The sequence below is a fragment of the Bos indicus genome, chromosome 4, assembly GCF_029378745.1.
Source record: "Bos indicus isolate NIAB-ARS_2022 breed Sahiwal x Tharparkar chromosome 4, NIAB-ARS_B.indTharparkar_mat_pri_1.0, whole genome shotgun sequence".
NCBI classification, from domain to species: domain Eukaryota; kingdom Metazoa; phylum Chordata; class Mammalia; order Artiodactyla; family Bovidae; genus Bos; species Bos indicus.
The window spans coordinates 12960705-12973136 of record NC_091763.1 but is presented as its reverse complement, the minus strand read 5'-3'; the positions used below and the strand labels follow the sequence as shown (position 1 = coordinate 12973136).

General features: G+C 43.4%; 1 protein-coding gene and 1 long non-coding RNA gene across 2 annotated transcripts in view; one reads left to right on the top strand and one right to left on the bottom strand.

The window, feature by feature from the left end:
- LOC139182599 (uncharacterized) overlaps window positions 1-4081 on the bottom strand; it is a 36942-nt gene extending 32861 nt beyond the window's left edge. The window contains exon 1 of the long non-coding RNA XR_011566103.1: window positions 3694-4081. This is a non-coding gene — a long non-coding RNA (uncharacterized lncRNA). The remainder of the gene's footprint in view (window positions 1-3693) is intronic.
- The window catches only part of PON3 (paraoxonase 3), a 37603-nt gene continuing 29238 nt past the window's right edge, over window positions 4068-12432 (top strand). The window contains 2 exon segments of the mRNA XM_019959710.2: window positions 4068-4217; window positions 5465-5535. Of these exon segments, the coding sequence (XP_019815269.1) occupies window positions 4144-4217; window positions 5465-5535 (145 nt within the window). The 5' untranslated portion in view covers window positions 4068-4143.

Here is a 12432-nt window from a genome sequence, read left to right as displayed (position 1 = left end):
CAATGCTCAGATCATGAATTTTAAGCTTCCTTGTTTGGGGATAGTTTAGTGCATCATAATACATAACTAACACACCCATCATAAGTAAAGTCTTTGAGATCCACACTGTCTCTTCTTTCTCATTACCCATGCACTTGTCAACCAACTACAGTCTGGTCTTTGTTCATGTCAAGGTCATCAGAGATCTTTGTGTTGCCAAATCCAATTACCTCTATCTCTGCTCTGATCTTACCTGACTTCTAAGCAGCATTTAGCATGCTCTCTTCTTTCCTTCTCAAAACACTCTTCCGCCTTGGCTTTCTCAACACTATTCTCATTATCTCCTGTTTTCCCCTCCTTTGCTGGTTTGCACACCTCATCCAAATATTAATAGAAATGTAATGGCTCTTTAGGGCCAAAATTGGGTGCTCTTTCCTCTCTCCCATCCATTCCAATGGCTTTATGTACTCCCTGTATACTGATTACTCCAAAATTAACATCGCCAGCTCAGACCTTTGCAGTCATCTTTCATATCATGTTTGTCCTTAACTATCAGAAAGTCTACCCGACTCTATCTCCAAGTGACGTCTTTTTGGATCCGTTCTCCTCTCTCTGCTGCAGTCTCTATTATTACTTCTTACCCAAAACAGTTTTGCGGGTGGACTTCTGTCTACCAGTTTTTCCCCTCTCCAATCTATTTCCTACTCAGTAGCAAAGTACTCAGATCACATCATCTCCTGCAAGACCTTACTGTGTTACTGATCTCTCCACTAAGACCTGCAAGATGCTGTGTGATCTGGGTTCCGCTTCTCTCTCCAACTTCATCCAGCAATGGCTTGGGCCACACTGTAACTGCAGGTCCTGGCAAACACCAAGATATTTCCCTCAACGGAAATTCCCCTCCTCCCACTCTTTACAACCTAGTTTCTTCTCTTACTTCAGGTCTCCGTTTTATTGTCACCTCTTTAGAGAGGCTTTTCCACTTCTGGGAGACAGCAAGGGGCTCCACCAGAAGCATGTCTCTGATTCACAAACTAAATGGTCCAGAGCCATATCCCCTCTATCTGGCCCTTACACGCCAAGAGACAATATTCCTCTGCTGTAGTCATCCCAGAACTAGGTGCCAGGAAACTAGCAACTACCTCATAGCCTCAAACCTGCCAAAATTATTCAAACTAGCCAATCCTAAGTAGTTCAGCCTAGCCTGCACACTGGCAACCCACTCCAGTATTCTTGCCTGGAGAATCCCATGGACAGAGGAGCCTGGTGGGCTACCGTCCATAGTATCACAAAGAGTCGGACACGACTGAAACCCCCAATAAAGGGAGCAGCTTCAACCCTCCTGTCCTGTTTTCTGCCTCCCAATCACCCAGGCGTCTTTCCCACATGGCTCTGTACCATGCCTGTCTTTCTGTCTCTAAGTTTTGTGAGTATAAAAGACTATTATTTCCTGAGCCTCTCTGTCTCCTCTCATGGCTATACATGACTGATTATTTCATAAAAGAACATGAAACAACTTACTTTTTTTACTTTGTCTTTTTCTGTTTTTTGGCTTCACCTTCCCTCCTGCTTCTTTCCTTTTTTTCTATCCTCCCTGCCTTCCTTCCTTTAAATATATTTCCCCTCTAGGATGTAAGCCCCTTGAAGGCAAGGGCATCTTGCTCACACCAAGTCTTCAGTGCTGGGCAAGTAGTTGTCAGTGCTCACCAAACAGTGCTGAGTGTGAACACCAAGCAACATTCCTTCCTTTCCTTCCCAGTCTCCCATGGACTCACACACGCCATTCCAGAGAACAATTCAAACTCAGTGGCCATGAACCTGTCTGGAGAGTCATCGCCACACAGTGATCCACGGGGTTTGTCTTTCTTTGAAACAAACATGCAGGGTGTCGACTAAGTGAAGAAATGTGAAGCAACAGCAGCAGCAGAATCTCCGCACCACATGTGTGTGTGTGTGTGTGTGTGTGTGGTGTATTTATGCATTTTCTTCTGAAATATGGGTCACTGTTTTCACAGGAGTCTCTATTAAAAATCAAAGTTATATTAAAAGGTATGTTGAGGGCTTCCCTGGTGGTTCAGTGGTAAAGAGTCTGGCTGCAAAGGCAGGAGAAACAGGCTTGATCCCTGCTCTGGGAAGGTCCCAAGTGCCCTGGAGCAATTAAGCACTGTGCTCCCGAGCCTGGGAACCACATCTACTGAGCCCATGCATCACAACTGACGAAGCCCGAGTGCCCCAGCACTTGTGATCTGCAACAAAAGAAGCCACTGCATTGAGAAGCCTGAGCACCACAACCAGACAGACAGTAGCCCTTGCCCATTGCAACCAGAGAAAAGCTCATGTAGCAATGAAAACCCAGCACAACCACAAATAATAAATAAAATATTTTTAAAGAAGGTTGAAAAGTCTCCTTGCCATCCTATCTGTCCCACTTAGGGGAAACCAGTTTGTTAGTTTCTTGTGTATCTTTCCAATATTTTTATAGAAATACAGGGAGATATTGGAGAAGGCAATGGCACCCCACTCCAGTACTCTTGCCTGGAAAACCCCATGGACAGAGGAGCCTCGTAGGCTGAAGTCCATGGGGTCGCGAAGAGTCAGAAACGACTGAGCGACTTCACTTTCACTTTTTACTTTCATGCATTGGAGAAGGAAATGGCAACCCAATCCAGTGTTCTTGCCTGGAGAATCCCAGGGATGAGGGAACCTGGTGGGCTGCTGTCTATGGGGTCGCACAGAGTCGGACACGACTGAAGCGACTTAGCAGCAGCAGCAGGCAGATAGAAATACGTATTCCTCCTCTGTGTGAACTCTTTTCAAATTAATCTTCTGAAGAAGTAACTGTCTTATCAATGCAATTCCAGATGTTCCAATGTTCCGTTAGTAGCCCTTCCTCCACAGCTTTAATAAAACTCAGCATAACTGAGGAAGGGCACAGGAAGGGCTCACACTGCCACTCTCTAGCTGTGTGGCCAAGAGCAAGTTACACAGTTAATCTGTGCCTTGGCTTTCTGACCTATAAAACTGGGATGTGAACTACCTCAGAGAAGTACCAGTAATCAAAAGTTAACATAGGCAAAGTTCTAAGGACAATGCAAGGTACATAGTAGGTGCTGCATAAATGGCAACTTTATTATTCCACTATAATTATGTATTCAAACAGTATTTATGTATCCCATAAGTCAGAAACTTCCTTTACTTAATATCTCCACTTCTGTGTTCTCTCAAACACAGAAGTTTCTATTGAGTTTACTTAAACTCAATAGAAATAGTCTTTTTTTTTTTTTTTCCTTGTGGAAAATAAAAACAGATCTTGAAGACGCTCCTTGGCTTTGCCCAAACTCTTTAAGTCTTTCCCACCTCGTGCTCCCCTTCTTTCAACCTGATTTTTATCATGAGTGTGGGAGGGTGCAGATTATTTGCCTGGCAGGATCTAAAGATCCAGAAGAAAGAAGGATCTAGGAGTCTTTTGAAAGTCTAACCTTCCAAAGAAGCTATGCTTCCCTTCTCCCCGTCTCTCCTCCGTTCTGCTCATCTTGTTACCTATTCTATTTATTTCTTTCCCTTCACTTCTCCTGACTTTATCTCAAATGTTGGGGGCAGATGCTGACATTCACAGATCCTCCCAGTCCACAAACAGAATCCACCGTCCCCCTCCCCGCGCCCCGCCTCCACCCTGTGTGTGGGATCAATTCTGCGTCTCTTAGAACACCTTACCTTCCACAAACTGCAAAGTTTCTGGGTCTGAACTACAGCTCCCCGCGCTCTCTGCCCCTCCAGTTTCCCCTTCAGGACACTTGAGGAGCTGAGGTAGAATTCCGCAGCTTTTGGCAGCAAACCTCCTCCTCTATCGTCCCACCCACCCGTGGGATCTCGCCAAAGCTGCCAAGGGAACCCAGGGGTATGGTCCTGTCTCTGTATTTTGAGCCCTGAAGAATAAAGGAATCCGCGAGTAAAGGTTTCCTTGAAAGCAGGTGAATGTGGCCTTGAACCCGGAGCAGCGCTGCGGCGAAGGGTGGGACGCAGCGACCTTAGCCCAGAGCCTTGGCAGCGCACCTGCCCGGGAGCAGGAAGGGCGGGGTGAGCACCACTGGGGGAGGGACCAGCGCTGCCCGCAGCCCCTCCCGAGTACTCTGCGCGCCCTGGGCGCCCTGGAACCCGGAGACCATGGGGAAGCTGATGGCACTTATCCTGCTGGGCGCCGGCCTGGCCCTAGTCGGGGAGAGATTTTTGACACTTCGGTGAGTTGGCATCTTGAGCGTCCTGGGCTTTTTCTCTTCTTCCAAGTTAGGTTAAGGGCTTCCGGGCCGCCTTCATAGCGGGTAAGAATGAGCTGTTGGGGACCCTGTCTTCTCAATCGCACCTAACAAACTATCCCTTGAGAAGCTCTGATGTGGAAAGTGAGCTGATTTCTTGCCTTTCCTAAGATCGTGAGGCAGAAATGCCCCGGTTTATTTTCTGAAAGTTATGCAACTGCCCCCCTTCCCCCTTCCCTCAGCATTCCACCCACCCTTGAACATTGGCATTGTCCCGGTATCTGACCTGACCTTTTGAAGTGGAAGATCTGGTGGTGATAGCAATTCCAGAAATATCCCAGGAGAATACTGGGCTAGTAAGAAGAAATGTTTGTTAGATGATGACATGTGTTCCCGAATAGATGTTAGCTTCTACTTGCTTTCAGTCCTCTTTGGGTTGTTTTTATTTATTTCTCTAAATAGAAGTTGGTCTTCTCAGAGGTTCACATCTATTGGCAGAATCTGTTGAGGAGCATGGTGCCTTTTGATAATACATTCTAGTTCAGCTTGAGTTTACTGTTACATTTGCTCCCAGTGCATGCAAGTGAGAAAATCATAAAAAATAATGATAATTATAAAGCCAATCTAAAGAGTATTTTTTTAAAGTCACAGTGAGATAAGTATAGAATCTTCCTGAATACAATTTAATAAAAATGTAAAATTATTCCTTGTGTTTAGAAGAATGTTTCACTGTGGAATCAAAAACACTATTCAAAAATAATTTGGCCAATTGTTTAAACTATGGTCAGTTTAATGAACTCATGAACTTGCAAAGTAAATGAACATAAAATTTTAAAAATAATAAAGCAAAAGCTACAGAGTTTAGCTATTAGGAGACCCTGTTGAATTTGGGGAAGGCAGTTGGGGACAAGGATCAAAAGGCAAGACTGTAAGGGATTAAGGGAACCAAAGTGCAGATTTGTAATAGATGATGCTTTGTCACATTCGATAATAGTATTTTGTGCATTTAAATTAATAATACTTATATACTATTAAATTAAAAAATATAGGCACATTACCCAGTGTGTCCACATTATATAAGTAAATGTAAATAAAAGGAGATGGCTACTTATTTGTGATATCATCCATAAATGATGAGAAAGAGAGTTAATGAATTTGAAGGTGGTTAAAGACTGGTTAGACATTGATTTTGGATGTTGTGCATTGATCTCCAGTGTTTTTATCTTCCACAGAGAAAGAATGAATGCATATCGAGAAGTGGAGTCAGTAGAATCCCAGAACTGCCACCTTATTGAGGGAATTGGTATGTATATGACAGTACAATTTCCTGGTCACCATCCCCCTGACTGAAGCTGCTAATTTAATCCACTGCTACTCCTCAAACCCTCCTACTGAGGCTTCAGCCTCATCAGTTTTACCCAAGCTATCTGATTCCACGTCTCCAAGGGGTGTCCTAAATGTCAAAATCTATGGCTTTTTCTCGGTCCTCTTACTGACATCTCTCCATCATTTGAAATATGTTGTTGACTACTCTTTGGTTGGTCCCTTGCTGGACTCTGCTCCTGTCCACTCTGACATTTCATTTCCTTCTCTTTTTCTGTTGCCTTACTTCTTTTTTTTTCTTCTCCCCTCTCCTTGATGATACTCCTAGCTTCCAGTGTCACTGCCTTCAAAATTTATCGGCTAGTACTAAAAGAAATGTGACTTAGCCCTTATTCTCAAGAACCTCCCAATCAATTGAGGGTTTTTTTCTTAATTAATCGAAAATCCATAGTTGGATCCCTGATCTCTCAAACTGCAGGCCTTTTTTTCTGCTTGAAATCTTCTTTGCCTTTCTGTCATTTCCTCTCTCACACCCCACCCATAATCAGCTCTTCTTCCAGACTTTTCTTAAGCTTGGTACCTGCATTCTCAAAGAGTTTCAGTTCAAAATTTAGGAATCTTGAACTTCCCTGGCAGTCCAGCGGGTAAGACTTTGCCTTCCAATGCAGGAGATATGGATTCCATCGTTAGTCAGGGAGCTGAGATCTCACAGGCTTTGAGGCCACAACACCAAAACATGAAGCAGAAGCAGTGTTGTAACAAATTCAATAAAGACTTTAAAAATCTTTAAAAAAAAAATGAAGGAGCCATTTATTTTCCCCTCTCCCCTCACTGTTTCACGTGAGACCTGTTGGCCTCTCCTGGGCCCCCACATAGAGCTGATCTCATTTACTCCTTACTGCTTCAACTGCTTGTTCTGGCTCTGAGCCTTTAACTCTCCCTGATGATACTACTAGGGGGGAAAAAAATCTAGCCAGATGCTGTTCTAGGAATGTATTCTTTCATTTTCTCACCTTTGCTCATGAAATTACCTCCAAAGATTTCTTCATTGCTGCTTGCTGAAATCAGTTGGAAATCCCTCTTCTACCCCTGAACTCTCATAGCACTCTGAAACTCCCATTCACTTGAGACACCTACCACATGCTTTATTTTAGAGCCAGCAGTGTCTTTCTCTCACAATCAGATTGTAAACCTCCTAGGGTCAAGGACTGTGAATTATTTCAGTATGCGACAGGACGACAGTATAGCTTATTGTGATATAAATGATCTCCAAGATAAGTTACTAATACATATATATACATACATATATATATATATATATATATATATATATATATATAAAAGAGCCCTTTTGATTTTGGTTTTCTATCTTTATTTCCCCTCTCAATTTCTAAAACAAATAGAGAAACAGCCTGGCCCTTTATATATATATAAAAGAGCCCTTTTGATTTTGGTTTTCTATCTTTATTTGCCCTCTCAATTTCTAAAACAGAGAAACAGCCTGGCCCTTGCGCTCCCTAGTGTTAGATGAGGTGTGTATTGCGAGCTAGAAAGCAGAAGGAACTCAAGACAAAGCATTTCCTGACTTTGATATTTAAAAACCTGGACTCCTTCAAGGGATTCTGATGGAAACGGAAGGGGAATATGTGGTTGTGGTTGTTGTTGTTTTAAATAACAGGGGGCTTTGTCCCATTCTGGGGGAGAATCAAGACCTGTAAAGGAACGGCTACAATATACCTTTAGGGAGGCTGGATCCCTTACACTGTATGAGCATGAGCAAAGGTTGTATGTGTGTGCGCGCGCACAGTATGTATAATTGGCAAAAGTTTCTAAATTAAAGGGACCACATGAGCTTGGCAATGAATATTTCAGTGGTGACTAGTGTAGAATAAAGGCCATGTGGACTTCCCCAAAGTCCACAGCTTTGTTTATTAAGCTGTTTGCACAACCCTGGCAGAGAGACCCAATAATGACTCAGGCTGAACTTCCTACCAGTTTAGTGCAATGTGGGTTTGGGGTCAGATTTAATTTGATTAAAAAAATAAGGAAATGTAACATTCAATCATTTGTTTACTGCCTTGTGGAGTAATATTCATATTAATTATATATATATATATATATATATCTCTATATATATATATATCTCTCTCTCAAAAGAGTCTGCCAGTTAATTTAGACAGTAATTAGAGCATTGTTAAAGCATTGTTAAAGTCTAGCCCAACTCTCAGATTGTATGATTCAAATGGCTTGAGAAGTTAAAACTAGAGCAGAAGGGGCCTCCCTGGTGGCTCAGTGGTAAAGAATCCACCTGCCATTGCAGGAGACACGGGTTCTATCCCTGATCCAGGAAGATCCAACATGGTGCAGAGCAACTGAGCCTGTGTGCCAAAACTGCTGGGCCTGTGCACTAGAGCCCGGGAGCCACAACTCCTGAGGCCAGCGTGCCCCAGAGCCCATGTTCTGTGGCACTTCACAACAAGAGAAGCCACTGCAGTGAGAAGTATGTGCACTGCAGCAAGAGAGTAGTCCCTGCTCACAGCTAGAGAAAACCCTCGCAGCGACGAAGACCCAGCACAGCCAAAAAGAAATACAATTATTTCAAAAAACTAGAGCAGAAGAAAAAAACGCATGCACATCTCATGTCTATTGGCATATGTACATTCTATATTTACAGAACTGAACAAGTGGGAATGATCATGGGTCATTTGTCAATAGGACAATATTGCTATATATCTAAAAATAATACTACTACCTTATCAAAGGCCTAGTGTCTATGGCTCTCTGCTGAGTCCTTTGGAAACACTTTCCATCATCCTCATAAACACCCCGTAAGGTGGGTGCTGCCACCTGTGTTTGGAGATTAGGAAACTGACACCCAGAAGAATGAAGTTCCCTGCCCAGTGGTTCAGAACGAGAAGGGGCCAGGTCTACGTTAAGAGGCATGGTGGTTTTCTTCCATGCCTTTGTACTCTCTGTTGTGTAACACTGCCTTTCTTATCTACTGACAGCACATTTTTATTACAGAGTTTCAGGGAAGTATGGTGGCGGCAGAAAACAGAAAATCTGAGATGCAAAAAAGTGAAATATTAATCAATAGAGCTGACCAAGACCGGGCAAGTTGCACATTTAAACAAAGCTCACTAATGAGATGATACTCGTAAGACCCTCCTCTCTGAGAGTGAAAAGCTTTGTGAAAGAATGGAAAACCAAAGAATTGAAGGCAGAGGATAGTAGGCAGTAACAGAGCTGGGGAAAATTTCTGATTTGTGTTTTCTTCAAGACCTAGACTTTTCTGATTAATTTTATTGGTCGAGGGCTTGCCTGATGGCTCAGATGGTAAAGAGTCTGCCTACAATGCAAGAGACCTGGGTTCATTCCCTGGTTCAGGAAGATCCCCTGGAGAAGGGAGTGGCTACCCACTCCAGTATTCTTGCCTGGAGAACTCCATGGACATGGAATGCATGTGTGGACAGCGGAGCCTGGTGGGCTACAGTCCATGGGGTTGCAAAGAGTCAAACACGACTAAAACTTCCACTTTATTGGCAGAACCAACTTTTCCTCTTTTTGTTTTCCTTCCTCATTATTTATTTATTTATTTTGGCCACACTGGGTGGCATGTGGGAGCTTGGTTCCCCTCCCGGGGATCGAACCCAAGCTCCCTGAATTGGAAGAATTGGGTCATAACCACTGGACCACCAGGGAAGTTCCATTCTTTCCCCAGTATTCTTTCTAGGAAGAAAGCTTAAAAAGTGAAATAATTCTAACCTCCCAGAAATCATACCTCAAAGATCTTTTTTATATTAAATTCATCTTTTTTCCAAGGCTTTGAGGCTCAAAGATTGGCTTAACTGGGAAGTTATTTGGCTAATCAAAGTTGCCCTTGAAATAGGAACAGCTTTATTAGCTTGCCCTTGACAGAATTATCAAGTAGACAGACAGTCATTGTATATGGAGTCTTCCTATCTTCCTCTCCTTTCTTTTCCCCTCCTGTAGCTTCCTGTGTCTCCAAGATATGTTTCTACTCCATGGTAGTTTCCATTTGTTTTCTTAGCTGGCTATTTTCTTCCCTCGAAGATGTGAAATGACAATATTAATTGATAGTAATGTTTTGGCATGACTTTTTCTCAAGACGTCTATAGAGAACAATTGGAGGCCAGAGAAGTGAGGTTATGCCAAAAAATAGGGTGGACAGATTAAAAGGGAGTAGATACCTATTTGTAAGACTGGTTTTAGACTTAGCAGTGGGGTTTTAATGTTGTCTGTGCACAGGGTAATGAGTATATGGAGAAGACTCAGGGGAGGGTGTCCCAGAGGCTTTTACTCCCACAGGAGCCACTGTTGCTAAGATGCACCGGGCCATCATGCAGATGCAGTGCAGGTCGGGGAAAGGGATAAAGGAGGGTCAGGAATAATGTACAATCAGCTACTAATTCTTTTCCACATCTGAGTGCAAAGCACCAGCTTCCCTGTGCTGTGGACAGAGCAAGTAAAAAACAACAACAACAACAAAAAAAAAAAAACAGCATAGCATCTCTGGAAAATGCCCACTCATGCTGCAGGTGAATTACTGAAGCAGGTTAGTGCTATCATGGGAGATGTGTGAAACGGTGTTTGGAAGATGAAAAGACTAAATCAGAAATTATACAACTCAGGACATCTTCTATTCAGAAATTAACACTCACTTGTCAATAACTTAACCTCAAACAAGACAAAGTTCAAAAACTAAAGCAGTTTCTCCTTTTTAGTCAGTCAACCAGCTTGTTGCTGAAAGCTTTTATAGTGAAAAGGCAGGTGTTATATTGGGTACAAGGACACGGTACTGAGTAAAACCAGGTCCTTGATCCAAGCAAGTTGCAGCCCAAATGTGGAAAATATCATGGTGGAGGTAGGCACAGGTGACCATATTAGTACACAAACTGGATGTTGGAGCCAAGAGAGGTTGAAAAAGCTGAGGGGACAGCATTCAAGTCATCTCTAAGGGCCTGTGATACTCAGTCAAGTGGAGGTGAGACTGGGTGTGGGAAACGTGTGTTGCCAAGAAGCAGGTAACAGCATGTGCTCAGGTATGCAGGTAAACAAGCCTGGCCTACCTCAGCACTGCTGACAGAGTGCTGCAGCACGCCTGGAAAAGACAGCGAAGGGTGGGAGCCCCAAGAATTGAGATCGGAGCCGAGAGGCATCGAACTGCGGATCTAGGTCAAGGAGTTTGAGAATTTTACTGCCAGCCCTACTGGCCCTTTGGAGGGTTTTAAGTAGGAGCATTACAGGGTCAAGTTTGCGATTTAAAAAGAATGGGTTGTAGGGGAGCAAAGTGGACCTACTAGGAAGTTATTACAGAAATCCAGGAGGGAGTTCCAGAGCTTGAAAGACTTGTGATCAGATGGTTTTAGGGAGTAAGGAAAAGGAAGACATCAAGGATAACTCCAAGGTTCCTACTTTGGGTCCTTGGGGGATGGAAATGTTATCCACTGAAATTGAAATATACAAAATGGAGCAGATTTAAGAGGGAAATTTCCAGATCGCTTTGATACATGTTGAACATGAGAAATGAAAAGGCCCGATAGAAATGTCCTATATACAGGAGACCTGGTTTGATCCCTGGGTTGGGAAGATCCTCTGGAGAAGGGAACAGCTACCCACTCCAGTATTCTGGCCTAGAGAATTCCATGGAGAAGTCCATGGGGTCGCAAATAGTCAGACACAGCGGAGTGACTTTCACTATACATGTATATACAGGTAAATACAGAGGTCTGGAAGTTGGGAGAAAGTTTTGGTCTTGATTTAGAGATTGGAGAGTTAAGAGTATGTGGGTGGAAGCTGACACCTTTGGACTAGAGTAAATTGATGCTCTGCTATGAGAAATAGCCAAGTGCGGGTAGAGGCTGGTGAGTATTTCCAGCCAGGATAGAGGCAGAAGGAGACTAGGGCAAAAGGAAGCCCAAAAGTGGTTTTTAGAGGAAAAAAGAGAGAGAAAAAGGTTTGTTCAAAAACTAACCCATCCAGGGGATTCCCTGATGGCTCAGTGGGAAAGAATCCACCTGCCAATGCAGGAGACATGGGTTCCATCCCTGATCTGGGAAGATCTCACATGCTGCAGAGCAATTAAACCCGTGTGCCACAACCATTGAGCCTGTGCCCTAGCGCCCATGCTGTGCTACAGAGAAGCCACAGCAGGGAGAAGTCCATGCACTGCAACTAGAGAGCAGCCCCCGCTCACCACAACTAGAGAAAAGCCCATGCAGCAGTGAAGACCCAGCACAGCCAAAGTGAACCAAAAAACCTGACAATTAAAAAAAAACACATTAATAAATGAAATTTAAAAACTAATCCACCCATATTCAACATCATTTTTAAAACTGTTTTATTCAATTTGCTGGATTCTCCCCAAGTCTATTTTACTCCATGTAGGGCAGGGCATGCAAGCTCAGTCATGTCTGACTCTTTGCAATCCCATGGACTGTAGCCCGCCAGGATCCTCTGTCCAGGGGACTCTCCAGGCAAGAATACAGGAGTGGGTTGCCATTTCCTGCTCCAGGGGATCTTCTTGATACAGGGATCAAACTCACATCTCTTGCATCTCCTGCACTAGCAGGCCGATCCTTTACCACGGTGCCACCTGGGAAGCCCTATTCCATGTAGAAAAAGCAGTAAATCTTTCAGACCATCAAAACACCATATATTGGTAACTCTTGATTAACTGGAATGCTTAGAAAATGGAAAGCTGTGATTAGTTTTCAGGTTCCTAGTTGGGGATTAGTTTTCATCTTCAGTATAATCAATAGGATTAAATCTTTTTCCATCCTCCAGTTTTCAGTGCCTATTGTTTATTACTCTGATTCAAATCTGCATTGTTTTTGGCTTTATTCCACTTTTCTTT